This window comes from Cyprinodon tularosa, unplaced genomic scaffold (assembly GCF_016077235.1).
Source record: "Cyprinodon tularosa strain WSP-4 unplaced genomic scaffold, ASM1607723v1 ctg134, whole genome shotgun sequence".
In the NCBI taxonomy this organism is placed as follows: domain Eukaryota; kingdom Metazoa; phylum Chordata; class Actinopteri; order Cyprinodontiformes; family Cyprinodontidae; genus Cyprinodon; species Cyprinodon tularosa.
In genome coordinates this window covers 1503824-1526604 of record NW_024038158.1, presented here as the reverse complement: position 1 = coordinate 1526604, position 22781 = coordinate 1503824, and the positions used below count along the sequence as shown (strand labels likewise).

The 22781-nt window shown below is 42.5% G+C and overlaps 1 protein-coding gene across 3 annotated transcripts in view; it reads right to left on the bottom strand.

Annotated features, from left to right (window-relative positions):
- Positions 1-1225: 1225 nt before the first annotated feature.
- Positions 1226-22781, bottom strand: part of si:dkey-91i10.2 (uncharacterized protein LOC555224 homolog) — a 110253-nt gene continuing 88697 nt past the window's right edge. For all 3 annotated transcript variants that reach the window (XM_038277752.1, XM_038277753.1, XM_038277751.1), the window contains exons 3-8: positions 20672-22320; positions 11748-11949; positions 9790-10009; positions 7151-7740; positions 3734-3879; positions 1226-3434 (exon numbers count right to left, since the gene is read on the bottom strand). In XM_038277752.1, the coding sequence (XP_038133680.1) occupies positions 2609-3434; positions 3734-3879; positions 7151-7740; positions 9790-10009; positions 11748-11949; positions 20672-22260 (3573 nt within the window). In that variant the 5' untranslated portion in view covers positions 22261-22320 and the 3' untranslated portion in view covers positions 1226-2608. The remainder of the gene's footprint in view (positions 3435-3733; positions 3880-7150; positions 7741-9789; positions 10010-11747; positions 11950-20671; positions 22321-22781) is intronic.

Genomic DNA, 22781 nt, shown 5'->3' with positions numbered 1-22781 from the left:
GCACAAGTTCTGTTTCTCTTTAGCAGTTATTTATATTTTGAGCAGGGGTGGGGATTTGTAGACTTTTAACATGGCATTTTAAACAGTCTTTATAGAGTCTTGTATTAGCGATTAGTAAGGCTAGAAGGTATTAGTCCTTCTCAGAGACTGTACACTCACCGGCCACTTTATTAGGTACACCTGTCCAACTGCTCGTTAACACTTAATTTCTAAGCAGCCAATCACATGGCGGCAGCTCAGTGCATTTAGGCATGTAGACATGGTCAAGACAATCTCCTGCAGTTCAAACCGAGCATCAGTATGGGGAAGAAAGGTGATTTGAGTGACTTTGAACGTAGCATGATTGTTGGTGCCAGAAGGGCTGGTCTGAGTATTTCAGAAACTGCTGATCTACTGGGATTTTCACGCACAACCATCTCTAGGGTTTACAGAGAATGGTCCGAAAAAGAAAAAACAGCTGCAGTTCTGTGGGCGGAAATGCCTTGTTGATGCCAGAGGTCAAAGGAGAATGGCCAGACTGGTTCGAGCTGATAGAAGGGCAACAGTGACTCAAATAACCACCAGTTACAACCAAGGTGGGCAGAAGAGCCTCTCTGAACGCACAGTACGTCGAACTTTGAGGCAGATGGGCTACAGCAGCAGAAGACCACACCGGGTGCCACTCCTTTCAGCTAAGAACAGGAAACTGAGGCTACAATTTGCAGAAATTGGACAATAGAAGATTGGAAAAAACGTTGCCTGGTCTGATGAGTCTCGATTTCTGCTGCGACATTCGGATGGTAGGGTCAGAATTTGGCGTCTGGATCCATCCTGCCTTGTATCAACGGTTCAGGCTGGTGGTGGTGGTGTCATGGTGTGGGGAATATTTTCTTGGCACTCTTTGGGCCCCTTGGTACCAACTGAGCATCGTTGCAACACCACAGCCCACCTGAGTATTGTTGCTGACCATGTCCATCCCTTTATGACCACAATGTACCCAACTTCTGATGGCTACTTTCAGCAGGATAATGCGCCATGTCATAAAGCTGGAATCATCTCAGACTGGTTTCTTGAACATGACAATGAGTTCACTGTACTCAAATGGCCTCCACAGTCACCAGATCTCAATCCAATAGAGCATCTTTGGGATGTGGTGGAACGGGAGATTGGCATCATGGATGTGCAGCCGACAAATCTGCGGCAACTGTGTGATGCCATCATGTCAATATGGACTAAACTCCCTGAGGAATGCTTCCAGCACCTTGTTGAATCTATGCCACGAAGAATTGAGGCAGTTCTGAAGGCAAAAGGGGGTCCAACCCGTTACTAGCATGGGGTACCTAATAAAGTGGCCGGTGAGTGTATATCCTTAGCTGTGAAGTTTCTTAAAGGCTGCCAATATTTTCAAATCCAGCATATTTAATTACAGACAGAAAATAAGAGCTCTATAGGGCCAAATAAAGGCAATTTGTAATATGTTAGTCCAGGCTTCCTGTTATCTCCTGGAATTCTTGCTCTCTCCTGGCCCAAATGAATCACAAACATCAAAATCTAATCCTTAAAAAGTTTCTCCTACCTTCAACTATACTTCACACAAAAGTTTTTTAGAAGTACTGAGGTGTTGCGTGTTTACTGACAGCAAATTATTGGATTTCTGAAATTTAAACCGATTTATTTAAACCGTCTGACTCTGGTTTTTACCTCATTTCTGGGTGCATCTCTAACTAGGACTTTTTGCTCTTTCTATTGGACAGAGCTTTACTGTTTTATAACACCATAATGATCTCAGATTTAAAGACAGAAATAGACTTCCTTGATGTTGTTGAAGAGATGCCTCAATCTTCCAACCACCTGATATATCAGAGGCCAGGTAAACCTGCCTTAACTGCCACAACATAATAAAGAATAACCAAAAGAGGAATATTGGGGAATTAACTGCATAAAAAGTAGCTACTTCTTTAAACTGGCTGAGATTATTGCTGTTTCATGAAATCCCATTGAAACACAGATACACCAAAGGTCTGCTTTCAGTCTGAGGCTCTGCTCAACTGCATTTCTGGCAGTGAAAGTTGTTATGTTGCCTACCGACAGTAGAGGGCAGCAAACAAAGAGAAAAGAGCAGGGTCAGCATAACATAAAATTACACAGAAAACCAAAAAATCAGAGGAATCTTTACCTTCTCAAATGTTTGCAGTTCTCACTGTCTCATATAAAAATGACATTGCTGTTTTCTTTTAGCAGCCGGTCATGTTCAGTCATGCTTTCATCAAGCACACCTTTAGCTACTCAACAGTCTTTACAATCAAGGCTGGCAAGAGCAGCCCAAGGATATCTTTTTTTTGGTTGTTCAAAAACCTGGGAATTTTTTTCTACTTTTTTCTTTCTGTAACAGCTTTAAAGTTAAATCCTCACTCAGTTTCATGGCGCACTTACTGCTTCATAGGAAAAAAAGTGCTTAGTTTACTCACAACAGTGTGAGACAGATTGTGTGATTGTTTACGGAAATCTAACAGAACAGTGGTGTTACTCAGAAAATGCCGTCAGCTGATTTTTTGTTTTTTTGTTTTTTTATGAGCCTCAAAGATTTTGGGTTATTTACAGAGGAACACGGATGCTGCGGAGGCTAGCCTCAGGAACGCGTCTGGTTGGCGTTGATCATGATGTTGGGCAACGCGTTTCGCCTTTTCCTCCAGGTACCCAAGTCACGTGCGTATCTCTTGATCTGGTGGAACCATTGCTGGGTGTGGGATTTGTCCGTGGCACGGAAAACAAATGACTCCCGCCTGATGTCGAGCACCTCGAAGGTGTCCTCGCAGTCCGGATCTGACGACACAACGCAGTTTCCGAGACGGATTGGCTCTCTCAGCACTGCGAACTTGCCGCTGCTCTTGTCCTTGATTAAAACCAGCACTCCGTCTCGAACGCTCTCTGCCATGCCTTCCACCTGTCGTCCGACATCAGTTGCCCGCCCAGGGGAGTCTCCACCCCGCTGTGTCCTCACCATCAGCAAACTCTGCACGTTTTGGAACTTGAGGGCCTTGCTGCCCTTTTTTAGCCATTGACCATCTGCTGGCTGGGACAGCTGGAGAGGTCCCTCCATGACGAACCGGGTGTTTTCTCTTGCCCAGCCAACCGTCTTCATCGACACCTCTCGCATCTCAATGTTAATGACCTCCCGATTCTTGCGGCTATCGCGGCGGAACGAGCGTAGAGACCAGGTGACACCGTTACCCTCCTGCTTAGTCTTCATGTTGATGTGCTCCAGATGGGACTCCACTCGACTCTTGGCCTCCCGGAGGCGTGTGTAGTCCGGGTGACATTCGGGAGTGACCTTAATGATGCGACTCAACAAGAGCGGGTACTTAGTGACGCGCTGGAGCGGCGCCATGAGGAAGGAGCGCAGGTTCATACGACGCAGTGCGGTGTTGTCATTCTGGGAAACATCCAGGAATATTCTGAAATGAGAAAGAAGGGGAAACGTCTTCAGCCGTGGTGTATCTTGAGAAATGTAAAACTTTATTACAGGGTGTTATAGAACCTCCTGGCTGGTTGGTGAAATGGAGATTCTGTCTGAAAACATGAATCATTGCAGCTTAACTCTCAAAATAGACCTACTTCTGAATAAGTGATAAGACGCTGTCCTATCCATTAAGAATTACACAGAGCAGCCGTGGCAGAAACAGCAGAAAGCTTCCAGAGCAGACCTCTCTGTCATACAGCCCAGCAGGGTGAACGGTTGTTTGGTCTTGTGTACCTGAGGAGCTCCTTCTCCTTCTCCAGAGTGTTGAGCATGTTGACCGAGGTGGACTGCTGCAGACAGTAGGTCTGGAAGGCTGGCAGCATGTTGACAAACTCAAGAAAGATTTCCCCGATATATACGGTCAGCAGGTCATCGTCACCCTGGAAACAAACCACATATACACAATTAAAAAGAAAATTTCACTGCTGTCGTGGATTCTTGCACACAAGGTGACATAATGGAGAATTTCAGGAAGTGATCACTTTTAGATTCTTTCTAAACAGCCGAAATACTTTCATAATACAGGTCACTTTTCACCATTTACTTCCTGACAACTAGGAGTGCATAAAGGCCTAGTGGGTTAGAGCAGTGCGCTTGTGATCTGAGAAGGTTTCAAGTACTCGGTCGATCCCCACAGCCTCCACTGCTCCCCAGGCGCCATGCAATGGCAGCCCATTGCTCCCCAAGGGGATGGGTTAAATGCAGAGATCAATAAAGTTCCATTATTATATTATCATTATCATCATTAAATTAAAATTGTGCCTTGATTACCTCCAATATCTTCTCTGCTATTGGATTCTTGAGGACTGTTGAAGTCAGAACTCAAAAGTGCATAAGCGTTGGACCCATTCACCATAGCCCGTAAACCTAAAGACCCTTAAAGCCGGACTTACACTGTACGATTTTTTTCCCTTCTCGGGGCGACTTTCCAGTTGTGCGATTTTTCCAATCGGGGCGACTTTCAGCTTGATCGGGGGTCGTGTAGTGCATAATTGGAATCGTGAGGTCGGGAGAGAATCAAACATGTTTGACCTCACGATTCCTGATGATTTGCGCATGCCCACTGGGTGATTTGTCGTGGGCAAATCGCCCAATGGGCATGCACAAAACAAGGATTCTTCTTCTTCTCATATGAAAACACAGAATCATGGCGGGGATGCAAGTAAAATCGAGTTCTTTCTGTGAAATTGACAGACCGTAGTAGCCACGTCTGCTCAGCCTTTGTCCAAATACGTTGTCGCCTTTTCTTTTTAGGGCTTTCAGCACACAGTATTGCACAAACTGCAAATGCAGCATGTTTCACTCTAGTGAGTAGGGCTGAGTACCGAACTTCGGTTCTTTTATGGTACCGACCGAAATGCTTCGGTTCTACAGAGTATCGAAACATGCCTCTTCTTTCGTTACCAAGTTTCGTTGATTGGCTGTAACACTTAACGTGATTGCGTCATCCGTGGTCACGCCTACAGCCAGGGTTCATGTGTATCTGTTGTGAACTGGTTGCAGCGTCGTGGAACCCCTTTAAAATGCCCCCCAGGTCAAAAGTGCGGCTTCACTTTAAGACTGATGCCAATAGTGCGCAATGCAATACATCATGCACGGAAACATTTTAAGAGCAGAAAGTTGCTCGGTGTTTGACTGCAAGAAGAGCTGACCGCAGCCAGCGCGACCATCCTCCTCTCAGCAGCCCGTGGGCAGAGCAAAGCCAGAGCGGAGTGAATCATGCTGCTTTCAAACTGGACGCAGCAGGAGCAGCAAAATCGCGTTTGCTGCTTCCTTTTTTGCTGCTTGTACCAGCTTCTAACGCACGGCGGAAGAAGCTTTGCTGCTCTGGCTGCGCGGTCGAAAAGTGGCTCTGACACGCGTTGGGCGGAGCTACTCTATCCTTTCTCTGCCTTGCAGCTATATTTGCTGTGATCAATGGGAATAAAGTAGTTTTATTATGTTTTTAAGTGGGAAAATCCACCTGAAAACTTCATCAGTGCAGTCAGTTCATCCTGCCTTCCAATATTTCTGTTGGAGCCGCTCAGACCCCCAGCGGTGCGCTGTCAATAGGATCCCATTCAACGGGCTTGTTTGTCAGACATGGTAATTTTTCTAAAGGAAAACTGCTAAGTAAAAAGGTCCTCACAATGTAACAGTGAATATTAGACACTGAATTTTTTTTTTTTTATGTAAGAGGAAAAATGTAAATGGAAAAATCAGAGCTTAAAATAAAACTCAAGATTTGTACTTTTCTTATGTTGTGTAATTTTCTTTTTCTTCGAATTGATATTATAAAACTGGTATCGAAAAAAGTATCGTTCAGGAACCGGTATCGAAGTGAAGGTATCGGTATTGGTACCGGAACCGAAAATTTTTGAACAATACCCAGCCCTACTAGTGAGCTTCAGTTTCCTCTTCTACTGGTTTGGCTTTTGGATAGACGAGTCCGAGTAGCGCTATCTCACTGCGGAGCTGAGTCCGACGTTGTTTTTAGACGTACAGTTTGAGCAGGCAGATCGCATCAGAGCGTCGTGCTACACAGTGTGAGAACAAACATCATGAGCTGCGAACTCACCCTGCGGTTTCGTCTTACAATGTGAGCTGTATCTGCAACGATTGAAAAAAATCGCACAGTGTATGCCCGGCTTAAGGTAGCAATGTTAAAACTTTCTTAACCAGGAGATACCCAAGCTACTAACAAAGTTTAATGCACATTTAACCATCTTTGGCTGGCGGTACAGATTTTTAGGTGGAATTTTGGGGGCTCAGTCCAAGAATGTTTTGACCTGGATATTTCCTGGTAAAAGGGAAGTTTTGACATTGCTACCTTAAGGCTCTTAAGGTTTATGGGTTATGGGGAATGGGTCCCACACTTATGCACGTTTTAGTTCTGACTTTAGCAGTCCTCAACAATCTAATCATGGAGGTTTGACACAATTTGAGGTTTAGCATATATGTATATATATATATATATATATATATATATATATATATATATATATATATATATATATATATATATATATATATATATATATATATATATATATATATATATATATATATATATATATATATAATGCCCTTGTGGGTTAAGCTGTGCCTCTTTACTGAATGGACATCCCATTAGCTTTGTCTGCTCTCATTCCTTTTTCATATAGAAGGTGCACCAATATCGATACTGATACCATAAACGCTGTAAACCAGTCCTTATGAATACAGGGAGCTGCAGAATACTAGCAAATAGACAAAAATAGTAGCTCGCATGCATGGAGGGTAGAAACTGGTGATCAATGCAGTATTTCAACACACTGCCCAATATGCAAATTTGTCATTATGACCTTGAAGCAAATTCAAATGTTTACATTTTGCATCTAGACCTAAAATTGAAACTTGTTTTTTCACAAACGTGAATGAGATTTAAAGGTAACTTCTGATGTCCTTCTATCAACAATGGCTTTATTGCCTCTTTGGGACTGAAAGAGCGAATGATTGATAGTGGCTGCTGATCTGTGCAGGTTCATCTTACCTTATTAAGCTACTTCTAAAGCCAATTTATTGTGCAATATTTCATTTAGCGGTTTTTACAGTCAATACATTTTTTTTGGTTGCTGGTGTTATTAAGATGAGGTTATTTGCATTTATGTTCATAAGTGATAAGAAGGTCACCTGGTCAAATGCCTGATCAATGCTGTCCTGCAGGTGTTCAGTGAAACGGTCGTTGACGTCTATAAGCTCCTGAACGTTACCAAACACCACAGTAAGCTGCTCGGCTGTCAACAGCCCGGCACTCTGCATTGGGCAGTAGAACTCCTCCTTGATGATCCTCAGGTCCTCGCCATAGCTCGACTCAGTGTTTAAGAACTCCAGGATGGCTTCCTTACGCTCGGTCCGGATCTTGGAGCAGCGCTCACACATTCTCTCCCCCCGATCCTTGGAGACCCCATCCCTCTGTCCGCAATCAGGGCACGGCCTCTGGGATTCCCACGCCCTGAGAGAGGCGGATGGCCTCTTCCACGTGCGTGACAGGCCTGGGCCAATGCCGCTGTCCACTCGCTCCACCTCAGCTCCCCTGGTTCTGCGGTGATGCCGTGGCTCGCGGTCCTCCTCCTCCCGCTCATCGCTGAGGCCCACCACGCCGCTGTCTGAGCTCAGACTGCTGATGGTACTCCAGCGGTGCTGCCCGCAGCGAGTCACGTCAAGAACTGCCTGCCGCTCTTCGCCAGGTGGTTCAGAGTGACCGCGGATCGCTGCTGGTGCTGTAAGGAAGAAAATACAGTTTTCATCTTTGAATTAACTACCTGTCTTTGTCCATTTCTGAGTCCAGCTGGCTAAAAGGACCCAATTCAATTCAGATAACAAATACTCAGTAATGCCCTACCAGAATAAGCTATTACAGATTTGATCTTATTTTAATAATTAGATACGCAGCCTTCCAGGAAAAACTTGACCTATTGAAATAGGGGGGAAAAAAAGTATTTACTGTTGTCTGACACAAAATTACAGGCTGAATGAGTCCAACTTTTTAAGAAATAACTCACAGGATTGAGTTGGTAAACAAAAACCACCGAAAGGATGATAGTTTTTACTGGCAAGAAAATAAAATGTATTTTGTTTCTGGGAGGACAGCATTAGCTAGAATAACAGTAAATATCAACCAAAATTGGATGATTAACAATGAAATTCCTTCAAAATGTGAAGAAAAACCAAAATGTTGGTGTTAACTGGAAATACGCCAGAAAGTGTGAAATGGGGACATAAAATGTCACAGCGTCAGCTCCATTGAAGACAGCCATGGTTTCCAAATGGGAATGGGTTTTTTTTACATAGTAGATAAATCGACTCTGAAAGTCAGTGAACCCTCAATGATTTTACTGACGTCAGAGCCGCGGGGCCTGACAGTGGGAGGGCGGGCATAAAAAACAGGACACACCATCCTGACAGCACACACTGCCTGGAAAACAATTGCATAACAAGTGGAAAAAAGGAAAGCCATAACCCTGGTATCTGACAGTCGACATCGATTACTCTGTGTCTGTGACCTTTACATGTATATACCTTCAAGGAAAAAGTCAGAAAAGCTAGACATACATGGTTCTATGCAACCTAAGCCCTCCTGTCCCTTAAATGAATGTAGCTAAACCAGTGGTATTAAGCTTTACTTTTTCTTTGCAAGTACCTGTTGTTGGTACTCAACTATTCCATTTCTTTTAATTCACCCTTCCTTTCTCTTTAATGATCCTCTCTTGATCTCTAATACCAAACTCCTTCAATCCTATCTCTTCTCCATCCCCCTTTGGCTCCTAAACCTCATCCCAACCTCTTTAAGCTCCTGTTCCTCATCCCATCACTCAACTTTTCAGCCATCATTTCTCCTCCCTTATTCCAAACAACTTTACCCATCATCCCTTACTCAGTACTCCCTTATAACTCATCCCTTTCCCCAAACACCTTCAACCCTCATTCTGTATCCCAAACTCATCTGATTTCATTTATTTCTTCAATGAATTAGGACTATGCATATTAATAAAAAAAAAAAAAAATGGGAAAAAAATCATTGTAAATATTCCAGAATTAGCAAAAAAAAACAAAACTAAATTGCTTATTTCTGTTCTAAGGCTGGCATCATGTATCATTACACATTCATCACATTACATGCATTGGATTATAAAGTATAAAATACCCAGAAAACATAAAAATAGACAATAGTATGGAGTATGGAGCAAACTCCGTTATCCCTTTTCTAATCCTTAACTCCTTCAACCCTCTTTATGCCAAACTCTTCTTCCCTTATCCCAAACTCCTTAAACCCTCATTCCTTATCACAAAATGTTCATCCTTTAACCCAAACTCCTTCAACCATCATTCGTTATCCCAAATTCATTCCATCTTAATTACTTATCCCAAACTCCTTCAACACTCATCCCTTATCCCAAAATAATCTTCCCTTATCCCAAACACCTTCAACCCTCATTTCATATTCCAAACTCTTCATCCCTTACCCCAAACTCATTCTATCCTCATTCCTTATCCCAAACTCCTTCATCCATTTTCTATTTCTAAACTCCTTCAACCCTTACTGTTTGTGCTGAACTTTTAACCATCATACCGTATCCCAAACTCCTGTAGAACATCCCCTTTAATCCTCATGATGACACCCTTCCTCCCTCATTCTGGTAAATCTCTCCCAACTTCCTCCTTTCTACAACTAAACTTTTCCATGCCCCATTTCTACTTCCTATCATCTCTACTTATTCCTCATCCTTTACTATTTCCTCCTTCCATTGACCTGTCTGGTCTTCACTTACCACTGGCTCTGTCTCTGTCCCTGTCCCTGTCCCGCCGATGACCATGGAGCCGGGCAGCCGCAGCAATCTTCATTTCCAGCTGTTTGCGTTTGGAGGCGTCCGCTGGCATGGGATCACTGTAGTGGGGCCGGAGGCGACACTCGCGCTGTGCCCTCACCGTCTCAGCCGGCTCGTAGGCTGCGTCCGAGCTGGAGCGCCTGCAACCCAGGCCTGTGTGCGGCTGTATGGAAACAACATGAGGATCAATGAAACGGACACAGCTCTCCATCAACTGGTTAATTAAATTACTTTTTTCTGAGTAGAGATCAGGAGATGTATATTCATGCGTGTTTCAATAAATTACGATATTTTATTTCAGTAATTCAATTCAAAATGGGGAACTCATATTTTATAGGTTAATTCTCAAGGTACTATGAGTGGTACCTTCATTGTACTCACAATTCTATGAAAAAGTTCATTTTTTTAGAAAATGCATATTTAAAACAAAACCAAAATTTCCTTATTGTAAAAATGTCTAATTTCTCTAAACTACATTCACTTAAAGCAATGCATTCAATGGTTGCTCAGAACTTAATCTGCATGAATTACTGCACTAATACTGACGATCAACCTGTGGCTCTTCTGAGATGCTGCCAAACTCTTCAACAGGTTTTGCTTCATAATCATTCAAAGCTGCAGTTTTGTCAAATGTATACTTAACTGTAAAGTCAGTCTACCCTTGGATCACGCAGACCAATTTCTAGAGTTCAGATCAAACATTCCCAGCTTTGAGAAATCTTTGCTTTTAAATCAGCTGTAAGCAATGATTATCAAGGTTGACATAAATAAATGCTTTAAAATATATCCCTCTGAGTAGAGTTTTCCTCTGCAGTGTCACCATGATTTGCTGTGATGGTGACGTTACATAAGAGCTTCTACTTATCCCTCTGATCCCTAGCTTCTAGAGGTGCCAGGAATCCCAATTTCATCTCAGATGCAGCACGGACTTCCTGGCAAGCACAAGCTACACATAAAAAAAACAAATTCTGTTATCACTACTTAAAATCACACAGGGTTGAGGATATAAAAGAAGTATTCGTCTGATGGTCTCTTGGGCTTTTCTGCAAGTGATGAAAGGAAATCCCAAACAAAGCAGACTCCTCAGGTTCAATCATCAAGTAACAACCTGAGGAGCAAAGTTTAGCTGCTTTTTGACCCTGTAGTCTCCCAATTCAGTTGAGATCGATTATATCGTCTTAAATACGAAAACATTTCTTGCATTACATGTGCTCTGACAGCGACCTGCTGACATGACGCACAGGGTGCACTTTTGATCGCCATGTCTTTCATATCACAAAGCTATGATGCGGAGCTAGCAGGAATCAGGTAAACTGAATAAGAATAATTAATATTCTGCTGAGCGATCAAACAGCAGCCATTACTTTCGGAATGCAGAGGCGAGCTATGATGCAAAACCTGACATAGAAATTGAAAAAAAAAGAACACAAACGCACCTCAACATCTGTTCTCTAAGCTACCTTCAGACATGCAAATCAGGGAGCAAAAATATCAATCCGATCAGACAGGATCTTCTGTTCTGCAGATGCAGCGGGGAGCTCGATGCTAGCTGCAGCCAAAGCAGCAGAAAGAAGGAATGATTTTCAGCAGCAACCTGGTGCCTGAGGGGCGTCTTAATCCTGCTTTTTTATCCGTCCTCAGACCGCCAGCTGCTGGTGGAGGACGGAGCAACGCATGCTTGTTCTTGTCAAAGCAAATACCTCTGCATAAAAGATCCACGGGTGATGTGCATACGTGTGTCGCAGTCTCCTTGCTTGTCCCAGTCATCCCTGAATACTGATAGATTTAAGCACTTCTTTTTTGCTGCAGGACGACATTGACGGGCGCAGATGCACAGGGGATGCAGAAAAATGACATAACAAAACCAGACGGAGCAAATAACAAAAGAAACAGGTCCTTACGCATCCTCTGGTCTCTTCCCCTTCCCCGGCTGCTTCTCCTGCAGGCTCCTCGTCAGCGGCTTCGGCTCCGCAGGCCGTTGTCGGCGTTGCCATGGCAACGGCGAGGGGCTGACAGTCGGTCGAGGGGGCGGTGATGTCACAGCCTCCGTCCCGGTCACCTGACGGCTTGACAGGGGCTTTGGCAGAGATCTCTGCACTGCAGCTGGTGGGGAGAGAAGAATAGGTGAGGATAGATGGTTGGTTGGATGGATCAGCGATGAAGAACATGGCAAAAAAAAAAAAAGGGAGAGGAAAGGAGGGCTGGGATTATAATTCTGGAGAAAAGCTTGTCAGCTTAAAGCTTCTTGTCATTCCCTTTCCTGCACACATTCCCCCTCTGCTCCCTACTGAGTCTTCTGTCCTCCACACCCATCCTCCTCTCCTTCATCGCCTCTCAAACCCCCAAACGCCTCAATCAATGCCCCTGCTTTCTTCCTACCCCCACTCCTCCTCATCCTGGACTCCTCCCCAGAGGGATACCAATTAGGGACATCAGTGCATATTAACACCTGAACCCCGGGACCACATGGGTAATTCCTGCATGCAAGAGCTGACCTTCCCGTCATTCTCCCTTTGTCTGATAAATGGACAATTATTCTCCACACACGCAGCCAATAGAACCTCTAACGCATCCTGATAATCCAGCTGACCTGAGATTACGCTGCAAATGCTGATATAGTTGATGGTTAAGCAGAAATTCACTGGTTCTAATTGATGTTTTTGTTATTTTATCTGATGGTCCAATAAAAAGTTAAAAAGTAATAGGAAGGAGGAAAATCAAAATAAATCGCAATGTTAGTTAAAAGAAAAATCAAAATTTTTGAGTTTTGGCTAAATTATTTAGCCCTTCATTCAGTTATTTTACTATATAATATTATTATATATTATATTATTTATAATTATTTAGTCACAAAATGACAATAAAAAGTCATTGTGTGACATGATGATTCAGTTTAATAGGATTTATTTAGGCTTTCTTTAATAGGAAATCTTTTTTTTTTGCAAATTTCTTTTAAGGCCAATTCAAGATTCTGCCAAAAGAAGTCGGTAGATTTGCATGTGCCATAGATGACTGATGTTACAGTGCTTGATGAGATCATCAACTGTTCTCCATGAACCAGTGATGTCTTCACCGAACAGCTGCATTAATGCAGAAATAAATCAAACACTAATCATGTGTCTTCTTCATTTACATGGATCAGGTCAAACAGGGGCTAAGTGCATGCAGCAATTTTCAGATATTTGGGAATTTTTGATGACCTTATATTGGTCTATAACGTAAAATGAAAAGTCTTAGAACAAAACTTAATTATCGTGAATGGATACCTGTAGTATTTCAGAAATAAACAGCAGGTTTATTTAATAAAGCCATTTAAAGCCTGTAGTAAATAACTATTGATTCTTGGAGCCATAAAATAATACACACGTCTTTAAACTCTGCTTGTAACATTAATCCCAACACAAACTTCCCACTAGCGTATTGATCTAGTTTTTCAAACCCTGGTGAACTCATGGGCTCCAGAAGCTACGAGCACAGGGTGAAATATTGCTGCCTACTGTTGTAAGGAAGGAAAATATGGAGGCTGAGGGCGGCCGTTTCCCTCAGATACTTTTTCACTGTGGTTTTCTCGAGATAAGTTAATTTTCTCATTCTCTAAAGATAACAAGCCATTTTCTCTTTAAAATGAGATGATTGGTGTGCATTAAAACTGATTACAGTACATCCTTTAATACCACAATAGCAGGAGATGATTTATAAGTATAAGTCATGGCATCCTATGTGTAATAATGTAAATAATCCTGTTTATCTATTAGGTAATGAGACGACGTTGTTGGTTTGATGATTTGCTTCCACTTCTGATTCATAAGCATTTAGACCTAAGCCTCTGGCGCCTCTGTGTTTTCTGAACAGCCTCCGGTGTTACGCCTGCAACAGGTACAAGATGCATTAACCCCCAAAATGAGTCCAGATTAAAGCTGAAGTCTGTAAGTTTTTAAAAATCACTTTTTTGTCATATTGGCTAAAACTGTCCCTATGCCCAGACAGCAGTACATGTGATATGTAACCTGTGAAAAAAACTGCTTCAATTGGTCCCGCATACTGCCTGTATTGCAATCTGGAAAGAATATTTCGGGACGAGACAAAACAACCAATCACAGCCAGAGGAGCGTCTGATGGAGTGTCAATCACAGCTCACACACGCTGAATCCCGCCCCCTCCCTCTCACCGCTGAACCTGCCGCTGCCGCCCGGCAGCCGCAGTCAGGAGGACGCGCGTGGAGGTCATGGCGGAGCGACAGCCACCAGCGAAAGACAAACTGCCCTTACTGCCCCTGCCGACAACTGCTTACACGGCAAAGACTTCAAAAAAGAAGATGTCAACGCTTCTGGTCATATGCGGTAGCCGCGCAGATGCTGTGAGAGGGGTGGAGCTTGGAGGTGGGGCATGAGTGAAGCAGAGAGGGTGGGGGAGTGGCGTGAAACCTGTTTTTCTTCAAATTTTCAGTCGAAGTCTGCTCTCTTCTCAATGTTACAGACTGCAGCTTTAAAGATTTTCATTGAAAAACATTCAGATTTGTTTCTACTGTATTCCATGCAATCCAATCCTCCACCACGATCTGACGATGAGTGAAACAGTCATTATTTGCACACTCGATACCGTGACTGCCAAGTCCCCCCAAAAACCAGGACCCAGCGTGTCCCTAACCAGAGAACTGCACTGCTACTGGCAATGGGGGCCGTAGTAGAACCAGGACTGGGCTGGCAGATCAAGCGAGAATTTAAGTAGGCTACTAACATTTGTAACAACTTTGATATCACTTTCAGCTACCAATGCCAGATGCATGCATGACCGACTTAAATAATGCATAAATAGTTGGATTCACAATATTGTTAAGCTGTTCTGCAGCTCATCAGCTCTATCACTTGTGAAAATAAATGATATTTTTTTGTTAAAGAATATTTATGCATATTTTGAATTGTTTTATTTATAAATTAGAATATTATCATCATCTTAAAACATTGACAAAGATTCTAATCTTACTAAGATTTTTCATTGCTCATAAAATACATCTGGTAGCTGTCCAGAGAAGAAGTGCTGAAATACTGCATGTCTGGGAGAGGGGGAAACTTTCACTTCCCCCTTTCCTGAGCTGAACTGTTGCTGGAAAAGCTGAACTTCATGGTGGACAACTAAAGAGACTCTGCAGGTTGACAAGGAGTGGGTCAAGATAATTTTTTTATTAGTTACAGGGTGGTTCAATATAACATTAAAATAATCATATTAATTTAAGATTTGTTCGTGAGAATCTAAACTAAGTGAAGTCATAAATATTTAGAAATCTATCTATCTATCTATCTATCTATCTATCTATCTATCTATCTATCTATCTATCTATCTATCTATCTATCTATCTATCTATCTATCTATCTATCTATCTATCTATCTATCTATCTATCTATCTATCTATCTATCTATCTATCTATCTATCTATCTATCTATCTATAAACACTTTTATCTTCACTTTAGATGTCAGGAAGAATCCCTATGGTTTCTTTTTCATGAAAAGTGGGTCCAAGCGGCTCTTTGAGTGTTAAAGGTTGCAAAAAGACATAAAGCAAACTGCATTACCCAAACTGTATTGCTTAGCACGGAATAAAGTCTTTTTTTTTCACAAAAAACATATTTGTGACTGTCTACCAAAATCAAAATCCATCATGGTCTGTTTGCCCAGATAGAAATGTGAATATATCATAGGGACTGCAGCACGTATTCTGTAATATATTTACAGATGCATTAGACATAGACCAAAGCCAGACAGTTTTATTACCAAAGTAAACTCCACAGGGGTGCATTTCAGCTATCTGCTCAGGACCCTTTAACTAAAAGATGTTTTTTTAGTTAAAGAGTGAAAACACAGAGTCCTTAAGGAATCAGTCATAAAGAAAACCTAACAGTGTAACGTTGTAACTAGTCAAAGCTCAGAAGAAGATGGAGGGACCCTAATACAAAGCTGCCTGCACCATTAGTGGTGCATGGAGGAACCATTGGTTCCCAGTCAAAAGGTGGGCGACAAAGAGCAGAAAATTGAGAAAAACTCGACAGGCTGAGAACAGTTGAAGAAAAGCAGTGAGTTTTACAAGTCAAATGTCCTAATGGGTGAAAACAACCTGATCTAACCTGTTCTGAGTCGACAGTATGTAAGTGGATGCAGTGCTGCACCCTGTGACGCTCTAGTAAAAACTAATTCTACATGGCACAGCCTGCGCACAGTCTTATGGCTGACGTCACTTTAGGCATGCGGTCCCTGTAGAAAACACAGCTTTGATGTAAAGCTGGTGGGGGCGCCACTAATGTAGCATCACATCCACTGTCAGTAAACCAAGGAGCTGAAAAAAGAAAAACCTGACGATGAAATGAAATAAAGGAGGACGAGGGAAAAGGAACGGCTGTTTAAAGAAAAGTGAAAAGGGTCTTTCCAGTTTTTCTCTTTTAAATCAATCTCCTATTTCCTTGCACCACTTTTAATTTGCAATAAGAAACCACACTTTTTATTTATAAACTGCACATTTTATATAAAAGGAGCTTTAAACAGGACCATATGGGAGCTAAATACTTAATAACATTTTATATAGTCTAATTATAAATATGACTAAGGGTTATGTCCATTTAAAAAAAGGTGTAAATCTAGTTCAGGTAAGGTTTAAAACACAATAGTCTACTTTAATCATGTTTATCATAATTTACCAACAACAAAATAGTGGCTAGAAAAAAACGCTGAGTGGCTAGTATCTTTGGAAAACCACTAGTCCAAGTGACTGGTGTGCAAAAAAGACGTGCACCTACAGTTCCAGAGAAAGGTGCCTCAAGACGGGTCACATCTAAATAGATACCTCAACTTCCGATTTCTATTTGTGGAAAAAAAATTTAAAACAATAATTTTGTTTTTTTTCCATTTCACAAATGGGCACCACAGAGACTTGCCACTTAATACATTACGGTGGTTGTGGTTGTGATGCAAAAAAGGTGAAAAAGTGCAAGTGGGGGAAAAACTTTCATAGAACTAAATGAGAGGTGTACTTTTTATTTATCTAATCAAAAAACCATCACAGCAAAGATGTTCAGTTTTTTAAATGAAAGCAGTGAGGCAGACGGCTAAAGCGACAAAGGCAGCCCTGAGGACGCAGCTCTGATGAGTCCAGTCGCTTCAAACTGTCATTAAAAAGGCCTCTCTCTCTCTCTCTCTCTCTTTCTCCCGTACGCTGGATTAGCTGTCATGACCCGGATGATGCATGGGGAGCAATAACCTGTGCCTTAATTCATCAGGAAATCACTGTTTGTGATGGATCACCTCTCAGTGCTGCAAGATGTGACAACAAAATTAGGCGGGCTGTCGTTTTAACCGATGCATGTATCACCCAAATGAATTCAATGCATTTCTCTTTAAGCAACGATGTCTGATAGTGATAAATAAAGGCAAAGCATGTGCTCATATACACAAGCACTGTTCCCTTTCACACTATGCTTACCCACTGCGCTTTTATTGCAGCGTAGCATTTACTCAGTGGTGCAGTTTTAATGCGCTAATCCATCTGAAGCCTTTAATAACCCTCCCAGGTATAACAACATGCCTATTACAGGAATCCTGCAGCTGAAGGAGTATCATTCTCAGAATGCAAAATGTTCTGCATGATGCGCCTGAACAAAGAGACTTGTGGGGGGAAAGCCAAACACTCCAGGGCGTACAGATCATCCAGAAAACTGTCATGTTTAATTAATAAAACTTTAAATATTGAAGCATACCCTGAGCCCCCTGGTTTGAATCTGAAACTGCTGGAGAGTCAGGCGTGTTGGATTGTGGGTATTTATTGAACATAAAAGAATCAAGTCGGGAAGAAACGGACCCAGACCTACTGAATGTCACCTTGGTCCATCAGGGGTTGAAATCATTAGCTACCCGGCTCAGGAAATAAAAGCTTTTTGGAGAAACTAGGACAGAACACTTAATTTTCTCCTTTGTTTTCGTTTGTTTGTTGGGCACACCTGTGTCTTTGTCCAATTATTTCCAAACTTTTACTTGGACATCTATTAGAAATAGGATTGATATCAGCGTTTGCCAATGTTTTCATTTTTAAAGTAATGGTCTGATAAAATTGAGCAAATATTGACAAGTGGCATTTATTTCCACTTCGTTTCTGATTTCATGATTTCAATGATTGTGATGCAGCAAAGCATTGTGGGTGTTTAACTGAAGTAGAAAAGCAATGTCGGCACTGTTTTTTGTCTTTTATGATTTCCAAAGGGTTAGGAAAATAATTAATATCTGTAAATATACCGTAAATATCGGCCATTATGGTGATATATTATTATCCAATATCCTTTGAGATTTTCATATCGGTGCATCCCTAATAGCTACCCACATATTGTACACTATTGTGATCACTTATGCTGCTCTGCTTCATAGGAACAATTGAATCAGGCCAGAATTCCTCTATTTTGAATTCCAGTTTTAAGCAAATTGCCAACTAAATCCATGGTATTGGTATCGGAGAGTACCAACAAATAGGGCACTGATACCAATTAGAGAGCCAAAAGTTTATTCAACTATTGTCACCCATTCCAGGTAGCGCTGAAAAGTTCTACTGGATTCACTTTGTATTAGTCTTTTTCCTGCTTCACAAAGGTAGGGAGCAGCTGGAAAAAGCTATAATGGCAATTATTTTACATCCAAGTAGTATGCAGTTCTTCATATATACACACACACATCAATTTTAAACAGATGGTATCGGCCGATACTGCACAGCCAGGTATCAAGTATCGGTATCGGGGCAAAAAATGGCATTTCTAGGGTTAGGGTTAAATATTGCCCATGACAGTGATTTATTAATATTTGATATCCTTTAAGATTCTCATATCTGTGCATCCCTCATAGTTACCCACATATTGTACACTATTATGATCACTTTTGCTCCTCTGCTTTATAGGAACACTTGAATCAGAATAAAGTGTTGGATAATTCCAGGTTAAAGCAAATTTCCAGATTTCCAGCTTTTAGCTGCATATTTTAAATCACAGGACCTCTTCTTTTATAAAAGCCACACCAAGTACTCTGGATTTAAGCTAAATGTGTGGTAGAAAAATAAACCCACACTGTCATCCTCAAAACAGTATCCCATTATGAGACACAGTAGTGGCAGCATCATGCTGTGGGGATGCTTAGTTTTCAGCAGCGAGAGGCTAGCTGTGGCTTGTGAAAGATCAGGCTGTGCTTTAATCAGAGCAGTAGCTTGGAGGCGCACATTATCTCTGGAGGAGCTGCAGGGATTCAGAGCACAGGTGTGACAGCTACACAGCAACGCTGCATGAAAAGCCTTAAATATAGCTGATATTGCCAGATGTTAAAACTTTTTCCCAATATGTGGTTATGTTTGCCAATTCATTTGTGCATTTGGCAGCCGTGCCTTAAGATTACATGAAGTACATGCATTCCCTCTCCTTCCATTTGCTATTGCTATCCATTCTTAATATTTTGTTGGATTTGTTGATAAATATGTTTTTGTTTACACTGAGACCTGTGTAATGTTTATTGTCATAATGTCCTATTTATCACGTAAACTGAGGGAAAAAAAGCAACATGAGCTCAAAGTATTAGCCTAAAAATATTGGCAGCATATATGGGGGATCGTTAGATCAAAATAAAGAAAATCAGTGCGTTATCTACCGTAATAAACCTGTATCTGTCTATTTCTATTTTCCAATATGACACATGGTAGAGGCAGCACCACTTGGGACCGGGGAGTTAGCCAGAGTTGATGGGAAGGTGGATAGGGGGAAGGTTTTGCTTTGCCAAACAGATTAATTAAAAAAACAAAAGCTGCAGACTTTTACATGTACTTGTTAGCTCAGACATCTATCATTTTGACTATGTGGACAAAGAAGAGAGTGAGAGGAGAGTCTGGACAGCCAGGTAAACTCTATCTCCTACTACAACATGCTCTGCCTGGGTTCACTTTATATTATTGCACAGGCCAAACCAAGCAGCTCCTCTATGCTCCAAACTTCAGCAGACACAATTAATAGAGGCCTTAAAGGCAAGGCAGCGTGGTAAATTGCACCATCATCCTGTTTGCCCTTGATTGGGATAAACTACAATCGATGTATTCATTTATCCAGCCAACAGCTGACACACACACACAGAGAGACAGGAAGCAGTGAAACAGTGAGTCTGCAGAGGCACCGCCAGTCCTCCAGTCTGCCATGCCTCATGTCAGCCTCTCGCCCACAGCCCGTCTGCAGAGACAGCCCTGTTAACTCCGACAGCTGTTAGCACAATAACTGAGATAAATCGATAACCCAACAGCATGCGCCGCCTCAAACAGATGGAGGTGCACACACTGATGTGAGGCTCTAGGTGTGCGCAGCACACAGATATGGACCTGAGAGCTCAGTAATGATCCTAAGACCAATACAGCTACAAGGCTCGGATAATTTGCACTGTCATCCCTATCATCACAGGGATCCAATGGGTTTTAAAGAGATGATAAAGGACAAAATTGGCATTAAATGTTAAATGGATGTATACACGATAATCTGTTGTTTTGTTTCTCAGCTTGAGGGTGATCTGCAATCAAATAAATGCCATAAATTCATGATAACCTAAAATCTGGTAAATGTTTCCAGGTTCAATACTGAAGTAGGAGTTCTAGATCAGACATTTACTGCTAAGAATTCAATATTATTTACAGTGGGGTAGTATAGTGGTTAAAATGTATTGAAAAGATGTTTAATTAATTTAAACAATAGAAAAAACTCAGCTGTGGCTCTACAGTTTGATGAAAACAAGTTGAGCCACATAGAATGAATCGGCTCTAATCCACTGACTAACCTTTTCTTGATGAGGTCCAGAGCAGATCCGATGAGCCCGTCCTTTATCTTGTATATTTTGGCTCCATACTTCGACAGGTCCGTCCCCTCCAGAAGTAGCGCCGGGCAGCAGCTGGAGGGACGATCCCAGTTCTCTCTGCTAGCAGTCAAAGGAACCGACCCAACTGTTTCCAGACTACTCCTCCTGCGCCTGGCGCTCCCATCATCTCCTCCTACAACGGCTTTGTCCTGGGCTGTGCAGGCCTGAGGCTGCAGGGGTGCACGTGGAGACGGGCCTGTACGGATGGGGGAGTTCCTGCAAGAACTGCAGGATGAAGAGGAGGCTACGTTGCCATTACTGTTCACTATGATTAAAGCAGGTTTCTCTGTGCAGGTAACAGTTTGAAGGTCTTCATCAGTTCTCACTGCATCTTGCTCCCTCTTTACCTCTTCAGAATCACACTTCTGAGTTCCTCTAGGTCCTTTTAGAGGCTCAGTCCCATTGGAGAGTTGTCCATTATGTTTAACACCATCCGCTGCAGGCCCCTCGCTCTGTTTTCCCTCCCTCTGCCTCATTATCTTAAACTCCTCAAATGTTGGGATGTACAGACGTCCCACAGGAGGTCTACAGCGCTCAAAGGCAGCACCTTTCCCACTCGGATTCCTTTTAATGTTTTCTGTTGTGTAGGATGTGGGGACCACTTTTGGGACAGGTGGAGAGCTTTGGACGGTCAAGTTGGGGCTGCTATTCTGCCGCCTGAGCTGCAAGCGCCTCAAAACCTCCTGCTTGATCTCCTCTGGAGATGTGCGCATTGTAAACGTCGGCCTAGAGCAACCACCTGTTGAGGTCCCCTGTTGCAAACCTCCACGCTCAATGGCGGAGGTACTTGGGCTCAACTGGGGCCGCAGTGGGAGGGGCCTTAAAGGCTCAGCAGAAGATCTTGCGCTCTGCAGACGGAGTTTGTCCCTTAGTTCCTTTCTTGTGTCCCAGTCATCCACACCGCCTGGAATAAGCAGCTGAGGGAAGAGTGGCAGATCCTTTCTGGGTAGCCCATGTCGAGGAAAAAACGCCAAACTCTCTGGGTTTGGTATCAGCCCATGGGCCCCTAGTAATGATCCATCTGAAGCTCCATCATACCAGTTGCTAGAAGAGGTGTACCGTAAAATAAACTCGCTGTCTAAGCTCCTGCATGGTGTAGCACTGAGTGCACATAGACCAGAATCTGCTATTGTGTTCCAGTTTAGGTTCTCCATACTCCTGTAAGGCCTGCTACCATTGCTTCCAGTGTCCATGCAGGAGCTCTGGGCCATCCCCTGCCCTGGCTCCACCCCCTGAGTGCCCTGCTGGCCAGAACAACACCTTAAACCAAAGTTGGTGAGTAAAGTACTGCTGTTGCACCTGGCAATAAGCGGGTATGATGGTCCAAGAAAGGGTCTGTGACGGGGGAGAGAGTTCAAGGGGTCCGGGGACAGAGGGAGGTTGGCGATGCAGGGCTGCATGTCGAACCTGATGTGCAGGGGGGAACTGCAGCCAGCAGGAGAGCTGGCGGACAGAACAACAGAGGATGTGGAGGGGTAGTCACATGGTGAGGGGAGCTTCACGTCTGGCATGGCTGTGGGCAGAGTGACAGCCCCTCAGACATACGGTTGGCAGGTGTGAGGTCTGGCCACCTGTAGGGACAAAAGAACAAAATGATAATAATGCTTCTCTAATACTGTCATTAATATGATCCTTCAACTTTTCACAGTTAATCATTGTATCACCACCAACTTCAACAAATATTACATGACTAAAAGATAGTAAAGAGATATGTCCTATATGCAAAGTCATTGCCATATTTAAACCTGAAAAATTATGCACCACTGTGAGATGATACAGGTATTTCTATTTTATTTAATTATTCTTAAAGATAAAAGTCTGGACACTAACTGGGTCATTCTGACATAAATATATATAAGCAATGTAAGTGTATCTCTAGTTTTGGGCTATACATGGTTTATGTATTGATATAAGAACCTTATTCAATAAAGGTGATCTCAATAAAGGTGTCCTTCTATGATATTAATATCGGATATAGGTAGCCAAAAAACTAATATCTGATTTCATCTGCCAGCATCTAAAATCCTTGATA